General features: G+C 36.2%; 1 protein-coding gene across 9 annotated transcripts in view; it reads right to left on the reverse strand.

Moving 5' to 3' along the window:
• tead1b (TEA domain family member 1b) overlaps positions 1 to 16,660 on the reverse strand; it is a 90,127-nt gene that overhangs the window by 3,316 nt on the left and 70,151 nt on the right. For 6 of the 9 annotated variants that reach the window (XM_065261536.2, XM_065261534.2, XM_065261541.1 and 3 more), the window contains 8 exons: positions 11,374 to 11,385; positions 9,190 to 9,324; positions 8,832 to 8,878; positions 8,623 to 8,684; positions 8,421 to 8,545; positions 4,055 to 4,228; positions 2,640 to 2,780; positions 1,838 to 1,990 (listed from right to left, as the gene is read on the reverse strand). In XM_065261536.2, coding sequence (XP_065117608.1) covers positions 1,838 to 1,990; positions 2,640 to 2,780; positions 4,055 to 4,228; positions 8,421 to 8,545; positions 8,623 to 8,684; positions 8,832 to 8,878; positions 9,190 to 9,324; positions 11,374 to 11,385 — 849 coding nt within the window. The remainder of the gene's footprint in view (positions 1 to 1,837; positions 1,991 to 2,639; positions 2,781 to 4,054; positions 4,229 to 8,420; positions 8,546 to 8,622; positions 8,685 to 8,831; positions 8,879 to 9,189; positions 9,325 to 11,373; positions 11,386 to 16,660) is intronic. The other 3 variants (XM_065261538.2, XM_065261543.2, XM_065261542.2) reach the window with 1 other exon arrangement.

Genomic DNA, 16,660 nt, shown 5'->3' on the forward strand with positions numbered 1-16,660 from the left:
GGCTACACATTAATGATTGCTGGCTGCCAGCAAAATAAATGTGCCTGTCTTATCAAAAATCATGTGACAAATTTATTTTTGTTTATATCTTTAATATTGATTGAATAAGGTCATGTCAAAGATTGAAATCATAATGAAATTAAAGAATCAGACTTTGATTTTCATTATCTCAGAATTTGATTTTGTAGATTAGGGATAAATATATTGTAGATACCCATCTTTAATAGACAGATATATAAACAATATCCACTTCAAGTATAAAATAGTATTGAAATATTTGCCTGCAAACTTAATTTTTATCAAGTGCTACAACTAACCCCCTGCCTGTTACAATTAACCCCACCTATGGGGTAAGTTGTAACGTTTGCACTTCTGTCACGTTTGGAATAATTGTCCAAGAATTGTAAGTACTAGAAACAAACTTCAAATGGTCATTTGTAGCAGAGATGTGTGTGTTGCTTGTGTAATAATATAATTAATCAAACTCAAATATTTTTTAATGATTGAGCCAAAACAAAAAAGCTTTAGGTTGTCTCCCCTACATACATTTTAAAAAAATATATTTTTAAGAGCTTGTTTTGTCATTAGCTAGGTTTCCAGCCAAACGTGAAGCAAATCTTTTTAAAATGGCAAAGAAACAAAAACAAACAAATGCGAATTAGCTGAATTTCCATTAAGTTGTTTGAGCAAATTATAGTGGTATGGGTAACATAGTAATCAAAAGTAGATATAACAAGGCACGCTTAGAAAATTGAGACAAAACTGCATGTAGTTACAAAGGGGCTAGTTATAAATTTACTAGCAGTGCAGCTTGTAATTGCCAAAGTTAATGCTGTGCAAAAAAAGCAGACTTTTTGATGCAGGCACTAACAGCAATGGCATTGAAACAACGTTGATCCCCATATATGAGAAAAACAAGGTCAACGAAAAAAACTAGATGATCAGTCATGTGGGTTTAATATTCGCTACATCAGAATTTATTTCCATCTCCCATTATTCACATTTACTCTTCATCACATAAAAACACCTCAAACGAGCATAAAAACTTTTTGTGAATTTACTCTTTCCCCGCCATAAACAAGTTAATTCATCAATTAAGAAAAAGCAGTTCCCTGCCAATGACGAGTTATTCCGGCAATCCATATTTACGCTATAATTCACCAGGTGGTGCTGTTACCCAACTTATAAAACCCGGAAGTATTCCCTTAGGACAAACAGTTCAATGTATGTTTTGATCCTCGCTCTGAATCTGATCTCTATCAAAAGTCCTTCACAACTTTTGCCCCAAAAAAAGTTGTATTTTTTAAAAAACCTACTCATATTTGAGAGATCATGAAAACAAATAAAGGTAAGATGAAATGTTTGTTTATTTTTTGAAACCAGAGGGTCTGTTCTTTCATTTTTTTATATATTGTATGTTTATATATTTAAAGAAGAACATTTTCTGGAAGGCATTAAACTTTTGTGAAAATCATAAAAAATGCTTGTGCTGGCTGGCAACTTCTATCACTCGTTTCTTATGCGATACTTCAAAATGCGCATAACATCAGGGTGAAGAAAAACCCGGCTAATGAACCATTTGCACTACAAATGCATTCATCGTCACTGTCACTGAAAGTGATGTTAACAAATAACAGCAGGTGAGAGTGAAAACACAGAGGAGCAGGAATTGACGGAAGAGGAAGTGAGCACAGCAAAGTCCACACCCACCAGCGCATTCAAAAAGACCCTCACTACTGAGGAGAATAAAGCCCTAATTCTGGTTACAAAGAGGGTTTTGCTCCCCTCTGCAGGAGACGACACCTCAACATAATGATTGACAGACAGCCACACTCACCAATAAGATGGTGAAGTTCTCCAGGACACTGTTCATCATGTATTTCTCAGGCAGGTGCTTGAGTTTGTGGATGAAGTTGATCATGTATTCACACATGGGTGATCGACTTATCCTGTAGACAAAGCGTCCGTTCTCAAATCGAGCATACTCCGTCTGAAAGGAAAGAGAGAAGAAATTAAAACAGAAGACAAAAAGTACCATGGTATTACCATGATTGTTGGGATATCTATCACTATATAAAGTGTAAATTTAATCTTTTATGTCAAGCGCTTTGGGATGCTACTTTTCAATTTCTCTTAAAGGGACACTCTTTATTTTTTAAATTAGCATATTTTCAAAAAAAGTGCAGTGTCCCTTTAAGGAAACTTAAGAACACCCTTAAAGGGATAGTTCACAATTTTTTTTTATTTACTTAACCTTAAGTTGATACATATCTGCTTTAATTACTTTGTTTTGCTGAACACAAATTAAGATTTTTTGAAGAATGTAACCAAATATATCAGAGGCACCATTGACTTCCATACTAGTAGGAAAAAATAACACTATGAAAGTGAATGGTGCCTTTGATCTGTTTGGTTACAAACATTCTTCAAAATATCTTCCTTTGTGTTTGCCATAACAAAGTAATGTGAGTAAATTATAATTTAAATGAAATTATAATTTTTGGGTGAACTATCCCTTTAAGTCACCATAAGTATAAAATAGCAACTTAAAATTTACTACTTATTGAAACCACATCGCTGCTTTAGCTGTTACAACTGCAACTCAAATGTAAAATACTGTATTTTAACCGTACATTTACCTCTACTTTTTCCACAACTTGTTTGCCGAACGAGCAAACTTTGGTGGAGCAGGTGATGGTCATGTTCTCCGGGCTCTCATATTGACTGGTCACTCCATAGAAAGCCCCAGTTTCATCCAGGATGTTGCAGTTTAAGTCGGCCTGAGAACCAATGAGACGTCAGCTTTAAGTATCCACACATTTGATGTTTAAACGCAAGCTTGTTTATTTATAAATGTGATATAATCTAATTTAGGAGCAACAAAGTTTGATTTCAATCACTGAGTTTACATTGATTTGAATCTTTGCCATGGCCTTACTCAGTCAATAATAAAGATATCAAGGTTATATTTTCACAGAATGATCTTTACATGTAGGATGATTTTATGTAGAAAACAAAAATGACTCGAGCTGGGTTTTCAGAGACAATATCACAAATGTGTTAAACTGAACACATTGGGTTTCAGCACAAAACTGCCATCTAGTGGAGATTAGAAGCATAGCTACTTAAACGTTTTAATTTATACAACTCAGTCATATAAAGTTTTTTGTTATTTTCAAAGCATGATGGTCCTTTTCCCAATATGAGAAAAATCTTAAACATGTGGGTGAGTGAAAAAATGATTTAAAAAAAAAAGACATTTAACTACAGATATTAATCTATAAAAAAGTACAGAAAAGGTTGCATGCGCTTGAAAAAAAAAAAGATAGCACACAGCTCGCTGTCATCTATTTCAACCTTGTGCCACGCTGTTCATTCTGGTATTAAAGCCAGGAGAAGAAAAATTCATTTCTGACATACTCTCTTTTCATTAAGACAAGCCTGCTACATTTTCACATCATATTCAAGCGAGGCATTATTGTGTAGATCCAGAGTTTCATTTGAAATTCAGATCCTGCTGTCACTTCAAACAGCCCGGCTCCGACCACGCCGTGGCCCACTTTGTTGCTTGCCGCTAGTTAGCATTTCACAAAATGAATGCCTGTTTGAATAGCTATTAGGGGAGCAACCAGGTCATGCAATTGTTTTGAAATATTAAACTGAATAAGTGAAAGCTTTGATCATGGACTCTTCAGCTATGCCGTGCCAAATATATCCGGCGGTTTGGACGCACAGAGAAAAGCGTCTTTACAACTAAAGTGGCAGGCGTCTTTAGTAAAACGAACAATTATTCATGCATGCAATCACCCGGTGGATAAATATTTGCGATAAACAGGGAATTGTATGGGTGGTAAACAAGACATGTGGTAATTTCGATCGCATTAGTGTAGAAACCCGACCATAGGCTGAGCATACATAACACAACAAACTGCATACGTGTAAAAATAAATATCATAATTGTTTCTAGATGAATTGTTGCACTACGATGTGTTCATTGCGTCTTTTCTGGTGGTGTTGGTGGTGGTTTTGCTCATTTCCACAGAAATGTACTCACCCAAAACTTTATGAGAAAGAATGAATTCTGAGGACCCTTGCCAAACAGCTCCTTCAGTCCTCCTTTCTTCTCTGGAAATTTGTCATAAATCTGATGAATGTCCACGGACTCGAGCAAGGCATCGCTGTAAGAGTAATTTGTCTGACCGATGTGCACAAAAAGATGCTTGTTGTACTGCAGAGAGAACACAGAGAAAAAAAAATGTTTCTGAATTTTTTTTTTTAAAGGTCATGGGTTAAATCCAGGGAGTACACACACTGATTAAAATATATACCTTGTTATGCACTGCCAGCAAGGAGATGCTGTCATTTTACTGTCTAGGTTAACTATGTCCTGATATAGTCTGGCTTTGAGTTACCCACTTGAAATTGGTTACAAATTTTACAAGATTAAGTGTCTGTTTTATTGCTTTGGCATTTAATTCTCTTTTTTTGTTCATGAATTAATTTTCACACTTTGTTGTACTTATTTAAATTAAATATTGTGCAAGGTATACATGGCAGTAAATATTAATACACACAACACATATTTTAAAAGATATTATTTAATGCATATATTTTTCAAAATGAAAATTCTTCATACGCAGTAAAACACAAGATATATGTAAAATAACTGAAAATAAAAATGCAATCAAAATAACTGAACCAGAACCGGCCTTAAATAGTAGCTAATCCTACTAAGGTCATATTAGATCACATATCTTTAGTGGCTGCAAAAAATCAATTCCTTACAGATCCTTAACAATAGCATCCTTCACTTCCTTAAATTTAGAATTGCTGTTTTGGAAATTAATGTTTTTCCTGGCAGTTCATACTGCTTATCAAAGTCAACTGTATTTCTTCATCTGTATTGAATGGCTTTGCAATGTATTGCGTTTCACTGTTAGTTAAGAGTGCCATCAGATACGTTTTCATTTATACAGGCGCTGCAGCTCCCCCTTGTGTTTTTAGAGAGATGTGCAGTCATTACGGTGATCTGAAATCATCGCAATGAGGTTGAACAATTGCGTTGAGACGATTATTTAATCATTGTGAATTCAACTGTTTTAAAGAAACAGTATGTAGGATTGTGGCCAAAACCGGTACTGCAATCACCCAACTGGTGGCCAATACACAACATGACAACATAAACATCAGTTGAGTGCTGCAACTTCCATTTTTAAATGAAAATATCCTGGCCGGACCACTGTTGTCAGTGATATAAGTATTTGAAATGAAAATGATTTCTTAATGTCTAGTGACATATCAGGGCAATTTTATGATTCATTGATATCAATTTCTTACATACTGTTCCTTTAATTATTTTGTTTTATTTATTTTATTTTTGGGCTATGACGTCTATTAAATCTCCAATCACAGCCCATATTTAGCATTTTTTTAGCGTAGACGTTTGGGCTGTGTTTGGCTATTTAAACGAAAAATTGCTCGCTGGGCAATTGTGCAGAAAGTAGTCGTGTTTTTGGAACAGAAAGCCATATTATATTAGTCAAATATTATTACATGTATGAATAAGGAGGAATATTTTTTCTTGGGAAAGATGAACAGGTGCAATTTTGTATGATGTTGCCTATATACAGCAACTGACTATCTTCATTGTTAATACAGAACAATTTTAAAAATTCTGGTAAATGGTTGATAAATGGCTTCAGTTGTGTGCATCATCGATAACAAAACAAAATTCCCTGAATAGCACAGACAAAGATGGATTGCTGCCATGCCATCTGCGGCAAATAAAAAATATGTGACCTGGTCTCAGGAGTTCATATTCAGAAAAAAGGAAAAATATGTTTTAACATTTTCACTCTTAGCATACTACAAAATAATAGTATCCAGCTATTCTCATCTGATGTTACTTGCTCTAAACATTTATTACAATATTGGCCATTAAATTCCTTAATAATCTAATTGTGACTAGGATGCACTGATACAACTTTTCCATTACCAATCCATTTCTGAGTATCGGTCGATCCCAATACCAGACGATCCGATACTACATACTTTTTTTGAATCATTTGAAATGGCATGCACACACACACATACATGCACAATAAAGGCAATGTTAAATGTGTGTAGTGCTTTCGGCTACATCGAGTTACAAGAGTAATTATTAGTAAAACATTAGTAATTATTATACCACGAGTCTGTTGAATGCTGTATTTTGATTGGCTGAGAAATGTTCCGTAGGTATGCATTCATTTCTGATAACCGCACACCAAACTTATCATAATCGCAATTTTCTGGAAGGAGTGATTAAAAACTATGCTTTTTTTTACACAATATCTACATTTTTTTGTAACATGATAAATACTGAAATGTATTTTATATTGATGATTTTATTGACACTACACTTTATTATTCTGCACAAAAATACCAGAACTTGGCTTGCTAAACATTGACTTTGATCGTCTCTGTGTTAACTTTAGGCACAGTAATGCATGATGATTCTTATATTATTTGTTTCAGGAACCTCTTTTCTATCATTAAAAAGTAAAAACAGACCTAAATATTAAATCACATGAGCGACAATCAGGTCAGTGCCAGGCAAGGTGTAATATTGTGACTTCAGCCTGGTTCTTGTTTCCGTACAGATATTTTTCATGTCATCTCCAAAATTTTAATAACAGCTTATCAGTTATGTAGCTCAGCTTTTGACAAGATAATCATAACCACCCTATTTTAAATACCTTTTAAAGCTATAACATATCGAAAAAAATTCAGTTTTTGGATGCTGGCGCGTGATGAATTCTGAGTTTGAATTTGACGAGGAACCTGAAGCGTATTTAGCATGCAACCCTGTAAAATTATTTCAATGTTTTTTCTGGTTTTTGGACATGCACATCATATAAATAAACCTGTTTTGGGTCATTCTACAGAAAAGGTGGAATTCGGGTGATGGAAATCTGCTTAAATGAACTTCTTTCAACATACCCAAAACTTCTTTAATAGCATTAATTAACTTGTCAAATCTATGAATCCGCAAAACGGGGAGCTTAATCTGTTTTTAACTTTTTAATACATTTTGATAAAGAATCCATGAGTCATTTATTTGTCCTTGGTGTTACCTGTGATTTAAACAACATTAATGTTGATACTCAATATTTTTTCTCATTACAGCTCGTGTATTTAGTTAAAGGTTGAGTAGAGGAATGATAACAACAGCAAGAAAAATAATTGATTATTAATATTTGTTTAATTAAATTCTTCATCTTTACCCAGCATTGTATGAAATTATTTGATTCTTAGTTTGACTTTTTTCTTTAAAACCAACAGAAACAAAAATATTCAACCAAAAAGGCTTTGATGCATAGACTGAAATATCAACAATGTCTTACATCCCATATCAACAACAAAATATTACTAGAAAGTACAAGAAAATACATTCATAACACCAAAACTTGGTTTAACACCAATGAAATAATATAACACCAATGACACAATGTAACACAAATGACAAAATTAGAATATAATAATATATAATGAATATGATAAAACTTAAAAAATGTTCATTTATTTGATATTATTCATATTAATAGTGTATTTTTTACCATTTCAATGTTGTAGTAAATTCATTTAGGGTTAAAGGTAAATGTAAATTAGATTTGTTTTATAAAAAACATGGTTTTAAATAATAAGTACACAGTTCAACTTACATGTATGATCAAAGGGACAGGGCAATTTTCAGGACCAGACATTAAAAAAAAAGTTTAAAAAAGAAAAAAAAAGAAATTTAAATAAATAAACTCTCTCATCATTTTAATCTATAGGTGAAATAGAAGTCTATATTTATTAAATATATATCATTATGGGATTATTGGGTCAAATTAAATGATTAAGGGGTCTGCAAAAGCAAGGGACAAGCATTTCCACCTTTTTTGTAGAATGACCCTTTTACAAGATTTTTACAATTTTCAATATGTACAGTACTGTGCAGAAGTCTTAGGCCACCACCAACACTGAAAATTGGGGAATCTTAGCTTTCACGTGGTATGTGACAAATAGACAGGTAAATAATGGTTAAATGGTGCTGCAGCGTTAAATGGGATAGTTAAAGGGACAGTTCACCCCAAAATTAAAATGTTGCCATCATTTTCTCACTCTCACGTTGTTACAAACCTGAATACATTTATTTGTCCTGATGAACACGAAGGAAGAATCCATCATAAGCCCCATTCACTTCCATAGTATTTTTTTCGTATTATGGAAGTGAATGGGGCTCATGATCGGTTTGGTTACAATATCTTCCTTCGTGTTCATCAGAACAAAGAAATTTATACAAGTTTGTAACAACACAAGAGTGAGAAAATGATGGCAAAATTTTCATTTTTTATAATGAAGTAAACAGGCTCATTTTTTATGGTGTTACTCACAGAATCTGGATCTCTCTGGTGTTCAAGGAAAGCCGAGAACTCCACTAATCTGAGTTTAGATGTGCCGATGGATCGGCCCTGCCAGGCGGGCACTGTGGGTGCTGGTGCTGCTGGGGGCTCGTAGCCTGCACACAATACACAACACATGAGCACATTGTTGAATCTAAAATGATAAAAATATGGCTGATGGTGACTGACATACTCGAGATTGTAGTTGTGACTGCTGGCTGGATTGGGTATGCCTGCTGGACAAATGGCTTGATGCTAGAACAAATGTAGATAAAAAAAGAGAGCAAATTAGTGGTCAAAACCAAAATTAAGCAATTTGAAGATTATGAAGTAAGAAAATACTTTGATATAAATGCATTTTAAGTTCTGTAAAGGTCTTTCATATCAGAAATTTAAACTCACTCTTGGGACGATCCGGGCTGCCCTGTGGATATCATGCCTTGCCAAAACTAGAGGATTAATTATAAATAAACAATATAAATAAACAACAAAACACAGCCTATCCACACTCACAAACACCATCTGTACGCTCTTGATACACAAGTTATCACATGCTGATTGAAAAAACGAGATGATGTACTATGTGCCATGTTGTAGTTAATCTTGAGTTTGGCATCGGTGCTCTTATCAGATGTGGTCAGGTGATGTGGGCACAGATTTCAGAGTGTGTAATGGGATTGATCCTGCCACAGACGGCCCAGTGGCCATCCGTGTGCCTGAAGTGAGTGCACTGATTGGTGGGTGCTGGAGGGCATCTTACCCCTGCTGCTCCCGGGAAGGCAGGGCGAGGGATACCAGGCAGACCCAGCTTGTTGTGGATGGCCGTGGCAGAGACAATCTGAGCCGAGGACATGGAGGCCATGCTCTGAAGAGCTTTGTCCTTCACGCTTTGATCCTTCAGTAGCATTTACAAAAGAGCTTAATACTCAGAACGGCGATAAACACAGCAAACTAGGGGTGAAACAGTTCTGAAGAAAGGTTCGGTGCCACGGTTCATGAACGTACGCACTGGGGTCCAAAATCTAAGATCACTAGTGTAAATGCATCTATTTAACATTTACTTTAAAAAAAGAAAAAAAAATGCTGGCTTGGGTACAATAAAGACAAATGTAATTTTTTACACAAAATGGTGGGTTGTTTTAAAATATGTATTTTTTTTTAAAGTTGATTTAAATTTGTAATTTGTCCATATTTTACCCAACCAGAAAAAAAGCCAGCATTTTTACAGTTTTCCCAAAATCAATTTACTAGTGATCTTGGTGATCTTACTTATTATCAAGGTTGAAAAATAGCAGTTATCTGTAACATACAGCTGCAGAAAAAAATAAGAGACTTAAATCATCATTTCTAGATGTATTGTGATAATTTCAGTCCAGTGAATTTCAACAAAAGCAAACCTTGGGAATTAGGGAATGTATTTTTGGTCTTTTTTAAATTAATTAATTAAATGATAAAATAAATTTTTTTATCACAAAATATGTCCCAAATTTGAAAATTAAATGTTAAAATTAAAATTAAAAAATTTAATTAAATTATTTCATTTTCAACGTGATGAAGCATCATTGTAAAGATCAGTTTTAATTTTCTGTTCCCTTTTATTTATTGGTTTTCATTTTCTTTTTCATTTTCTTTTACAACTTGTATGCAAATTAAATGTTAATCAGTGGGTTTTCTTTTATCATTTAATTAATTAATTTAAAAAAGACCAAAAATACCTTCCATAGGGAATGACATTAAGTCACCCAAAAGCAAATGTTAAAGATTGAGAGCATGGCAAAACCCATTAAAGATGTGAATGTTTCCTAAAATACATGTAAAAATATTCATATTTTGCTGTTGAGAAATTAATTTGAACTTGTTTTCTCAGCGGTTTTGAAGATCGGAAAACAAGGCATCTTTTTTGGTTATTTTAACAATGTTTACTCCATTTCAATTTTCAGTAAACAAATGCAAATACATTTTTTTTTAAGAATTTGGCAGAAATGTTGTTGGTAGTTGACAGAATACAATTTTGACAAATAATTTTTACTTAAACACATACCTATAAATAGTAAATAAACTGAAATAAACTTTCGGCGGCTGTATATATATATAACTGACCATAGAACTGTGATACGAACATGAACTGTGAGAAATTCGAACTGTTTCACCCCTGCAGTTAACATACACATAAAGAAAGTTAAGGCAACCCACACCATTACATAAAAGATAGATAAAACATGCTAACATAACTCTTCAAAGGCATAAAAGATGATGATCTTAATAGAAATGTGCTACAGCTATATAATAATGTTTTTATAATGTTTATGAGAAGTGATATTGATGTTATCCATTATTCCAAAGGTAATGTGCATCGTGTCTGTTGGCAATAAAGGTTTAAAGTAACATAACTTTTCTTTTCTACATTGTAATGTTTTTAATCTAAAAGCTCCAATCCAGAGCTTCAAACTGAGCAAATAAAGTAAACAGCACATTACAATGCGTTGAGAACAGGGCTGAAGGACACCAATGCATCTCCTTTAAACATCCACTCCCTTGGTTTTTACAATTGGAGCTTGAATCTGAACAAAGACGTTTGAAGACGTCTAATCACAGATGAATTTCTAAAACATGTTATTTAATTAACTGAACTGAAATGTATATGCTTAAGCTACAAAGTGACTATATAGCAAACACGTGTATCAGACAAATGTCCTGACTGCAAGCATGTGAAACAAAGAGCATAGCAGCGGTGAAAAGACTATGAGCACAGGCTGAACATGAACATGCTGGCAGTAGCTACATTAAAATGTGAATATAAAGGAGAAAGAGAGGCAGAGAGGCTTAGATCTCAAGCAGGTGTTTAGCATCTGCTACGGTGTATTGCAACAGGGTAAGCAAAAGACAAGCACAGCCAGACGAGCGACACGTCAATGCACATTCAGCACTGAGAACTCGTACTTACCACGCTTGTCACCTAAACGCAAACAAACAAGGTTTCGTTGTAAGTTTTCAACTGGCACTTTTGATAAATTCAACATTCACATTGTTTCTGAGTATGCAAGATTTGTCTAGAAATGTACACAAAACAGTTTTCCCTGCTGAAATCACCAGTGTATGTTGAATATCTGATAGTGATGTGTTGGTGCTTTTGACTAGCTTAAAGGGATAGTTCACCAAAAAATGAAAATGTTGTCATCGTGTTCTCGTTGTCATGTTGTTCTAAACCTGTATTCATTTATTTATTTTATAAAGAAAAACATATTTTGATAAAAGATGGTAAGCACACAGCTGATGGTAACCATTGACTTCCATCGTAGGAAAAACAAATACGATGGAATTCAATGTGTACTTTCAACTGTGTGCTTACCATCATTTATCAAAATATCTTCTTTATCATTAATCACAATACTTTCATAATACTTGTTTTCCTACTTTTGGAAGTCAATGGTTACAATCGCTGTGTGCTTACCATCATTTATCAAAAAAATTATCTTCTTTTGTGTTCATCAGAAAAATAAAATTCATACCTGTCTAGAACAACATAAAGATTAAAAAATAATAACAGCATTTTCATTTTTGGAGGAATTATCCCTTTAAAACAGCAAAATGTACTTAGTCAAAAACCCAAACTTGACATCTGTCATTTTGAAGTGACATCATTAAAACTTTCATTGCAGACATGGCGAGTTATGCTGGTGAACGGTGTATGATTCTGGTCCAAGAGCCAGACCAGTATCATACCCGTATTAACCACCATCAACACCAGCATACATTTTAAGAATACCATGCATTGTTTATATTCCCAATCTTCTGTTTTTAATTAGTACTTACAGCACTATAAATGTACTGGTTGTACCGTAACGTGCATTTGTTGCGTTATTATTAAGGAAAAATTGCAACAAAAAACTACTAAAGAAATAATTTTGGATTTAACTAAATGAAAACCATGCTGATCTTTTCAGCAGGGTTGTAAAACAATGACTAAAAATGTTGGATAATGTTTCTTTCTTTATAGCTATCCACGGCTATATTCATGGTGAGAACTGGATCATCACAGGTCTGGGGAGGTGCAATTTGGTATCGTCAATTCACCTTACTTGCATGTGTATAATAATAATAATAATAATAATCTTTATTTAATATAGTGCCTTTCAATGTTACTTCCCGAAACACTTTTGGCTTGTGGGAGGAAACCGGAGTACCGGAGTAAACCCGGATACTCCGGGCAGAACATGCAAACTCCACATAGAAAGGCCACCTGACCTAGCCAGGGCTCGAACCAGCGACCTTCTTGCTGTGAGGCAACAGTGCTACCCACTGAGCCATTTTTCCAAAAATGGATAAAAGCATCTAGCAGTGGCGGCTCGTGACTGGTCTTCCGAAGTGCGCAAATTCAAACTATGTATTCAGTGTCATGTGTTTTGCTCGTGTTTTCAAAATATGTGTTTGTTGCATCACGTGAATCATGTGCATGACGTGTTTTGTCAAAATACCGTAATTCCTCAAATAAAGACCGGGGCCTGTATTTACCTGAACTGCCAAAGGTAACAGGCTTTTATTTGAATCAGGCTTTTATTAGAGACAGGCCTTTATTTCAAATTCCATCTGTTTGATAAATAATTGTTTTAAGTTAGCCGTTAAATTAAAAGCGATAGCGTTCTAGTGGATAGAGATCATTCATTTTTAACCGTAATTTTTTTTCAAGGTTGTTGAAAAGTCTGTCACTAGCATTAAATGAGACCCATCCAGTGTAGCTACTGCCATCTATTGGCAGCTGTGCATTATGATAAACTTGAATGCATTTAGGAGATAACACCGCGCTCACATTATCCAACCATGCCCCAGCACAATCATCCCCCCTCCCTACTCCATGCACGCACTCACATTGTACATTTATCAATTTGAGCCCGGGCGCGCTTTCGTCATTAGAATGCATTTGTTTTGAGCAAAGCAGGAGGTAAAGCACTCTCTTAACACTGGAACCCATCGTAATGTTAAGTCTGTGTTTTTTTTTATTCAGAGTCGTATGAAGCCCTCTCACATCCCTATGATATCGCTTAGTTGATCTGTCGTTAAGGGTGTCACGCTAAGGGATCGAAATTAAGTCACAACCTCGAACTTCGAATTAAAAAATGGGATCGTCGATGATGCCATGCCCCCATGTCACGTCCGGTCGGCTTGCCAAGTGGGGAAAATAAACCTCTCAGATATGCCTTTAAAAACATCGGTCCAGCGGAACGCGATTTATATTTTAAACACCAGGGATGTATTGCTACAACTCCTTGAAATGCATATCATAAACAGGATTACTACCTAGTGATCTGACCACGGACAGAGCGCAGCTCTCTGCACGTGCACGAGAGAGCCGCCAAGATGCAGCGGGTTATATTTTAAACAAAAGGTATAGTTTGCCCCAGCTCGCATGAAACGCATAAAACTTAACAAATACGTAATGATTACTAGTTTAGTTTATGTTTAGACTATGGAGAGATGCGAGAGCGCTTGCACGTGAGACAGAGAGAAGCGCAGCTGCTTATGACGCACCGGTTTTATTTCAGATGATAGGAGTCCAAGACGCGCGCATTAAGTCCATCTGCGTGCAATAAGGATTCCTCTCTCTACAAGCTCTCTCGCGTAAAGTAAAGCCCACAACCCCCCATGCAAGGAAAAGCACGCAATGTGCATGTTAATGTGAAACTATACTAAATATAAAAATAAAGGCATATAATTTTTTGTCTTCCAAAAAAAAAATTGAAAATCGAATCGAATCCTGACACCAGAATCGAAAATGTAATCGAATCGAAGATTTGGAGAATCGTGACACCCATATCTGTCGCGTGTGCACCGTAGATATTCACTAGCCCTGCTGCGCGCATTAAAAGGTTTTAACGAAGGCAGATGAATGTGAGTGCTTGCGCAGTTGACGTCTCTCCTTTTGAAACGCGCTCTGGCGCGATTGCGCTCACACTGCGCTTAAAAAGCTTTGAAGTATAAACTGAAGCTCACCAAACGGACGAGGCGTTTACGGTGCATTCACATGGGGCGTAAGTAAGCTAAGTAAGCTCTGACTCATTTCCCCCGGCACTCATCTTTCCCCTGCCTTAATTTGAGACCGGTCTTTATTTGTCCGCGTTGATCACGCCCCCGGGCACTATCAGAGGCCCGGCGTTTATATGAATACCGGCTTTTATTTGAGGAATTACGGTAAATGCCTGCCGCATACACGTCAAAACCGTTTATGATAAAAGAGACGCTTACGTTCACAGAATACATGCAAGACACTCCCTTAACAGTAAACTCTGATTACGCATGAGATTATGTGAGTATCTGGCAAACGCGAGTGTCTCTTTCATCATAAACCCTTTAGACGCATCTGCAGCAGGCACTTATTTTGACAAAACACTTGATGCACATAGGTTCACTTGATGTGCCGAACACATGATGGGCTACATACATGTTGTGACGAACTTCGCATCGTGCGCCCTCGAAAAAAGAAGTCACCGGCCGCCACTGGCATCTAGTAAGATCTCTGAAGCTAAAATTAAAACTAACTATAAAATGAACTGAAAAAGCATCTTTAGGGAAGATTCATGGCTGATAATATGCTATTCTGAGATCACTGTGGCTTGGGTTTCATTACAGACCAGCTCATAGAGTAGCACCATAATGACAGTCATTTCAGTCAACATATCTCAGATAAGAGCACACTGGACAGGTTTACTATAATGCTACGGTGCAAATGACAGAAGGGAGCTCAAATTCTTCCCCATTCCTGATTTCTAATTTGCTTTAGATGAGAGTAGATAAGAGATCCATACAAAAGCTGGCTGTTTTTACTCTGGCAGTCGCCAGTGTCCCTGAAAGACCAGGCATTCACAGCGGAAACGCACACAGACGCTCCACTAGCTACACGCACGCTCTCTCACACACAAATGGGGGAGTCATTAATCTATCCGAGTAAACTGGGAACTATGGAAAAGTGTGCCGGTCAAAAGGAGTTAGTCATTACCTCGGAAAAAAGCAACTGAAAGAAACAAGAGGCGAGAGAGAGAAGTCAGACCAACCTCGAGGTCTTTTCTGTAAACACAGACATTAGGAAACGACCCTTGCAGATGTATCTTAAATGACAGGTCAATTTATTATCAGATTATGCCTTCCACAAAAGACCTCCTTTTTAGTAGGCCGCATCCTTTGTGGAGGAGACAGATTTGATGTAAGGTGATTATATGCAGCACACTTCGCTGTTTACGCGGTGCTGAATCACACCGGGGGGACGTTTGGAAATGGTGGGCAGAATCGGGAGGGGTGATTTCACTAGTTTCATTAATGCGGCAGGAGGAAAGTGTTTGACGGCCAGTGGGTTATTGGGGGGAAAAGCCAAGAGAAAGAAAAAGAAAAGAGGGAAACGCCACAAAAAGCATCTGAGCGGCAGCTCTAATGGGCCTCTTTGGTCGAGACTTCTAGTTCGGAGAGTTTGAGGAGGACAGGTGACCTCATTAAACTTTGGGAAAAATAAAGGCAAAGCGGCACTTAGACCCTAGCGCGGTTTCCGGCGGTCATGTGGCCGCTCGTGTTGTTGAAATCCTGCTGATCTCTGACCTCTCAGCCTCTTTCGCCAGCTAAAGCAAACTGCCAGCATGAGAAACACACACCGAACATACATCGCACCCATGCAGACACAACATTGAGAAGACCGACAAACTGCATGATGCTTTTGAGGTTTTCTTTAGTCATATAATTAGTTTGTTTTAACAAAATATGCTGAATTTTGATTTAGTACTGCCAAACAGATTTTGCAGAAAGCAACATTCAAATATTATTTAATTCATCATTTGATATAAAAATATACTACATTGATCTATGACTCACTATAATCTATAAAGATGTCTGTATGGCGTCTGTGCTAAAAGTCTTATGCCACGTACACACCAAACGCAAAACATTGCGTTCCTCGCTTTAGATTACTTGTGGGATATAATTTCGTGTCATGCAAATTTTTCGCTTCCGTTTAATTTTTTTAACTGGCGCAAAGACGCGTTTGAGGCGAATAGCGTGTGTTTTCATGGCAATCGCGCCGTTTAATTTGCGTCATTCACATTGACCTGTTCAAGTTTGCATCTATTCCTGTCTTTGCATTGACTTTGTAAATAATCTACATTCAGAGATCGTTCAATTTGCGTTTGGTGTGTACGCCCTTTTAGGTCACCATTGGGTATGTTGTTTTAGCAATGGTATAATGGCCATATGTG

Source organism: Paramisgurnus dabryanus, chromosome 2 (assembly GCF_030506205.2).
Source record: "Paramisgurnus dabryanus chromosome 2, PD_genome_1.1, whole genome shotgun sequence".
Classification (NCBI taxonomy): Eukaryota; Metazoa; Chordata; class Actinopteri; order Cypriniformes; family Cobitidae; genus Paramisgurnus; species Paramisgurnus dabryanus.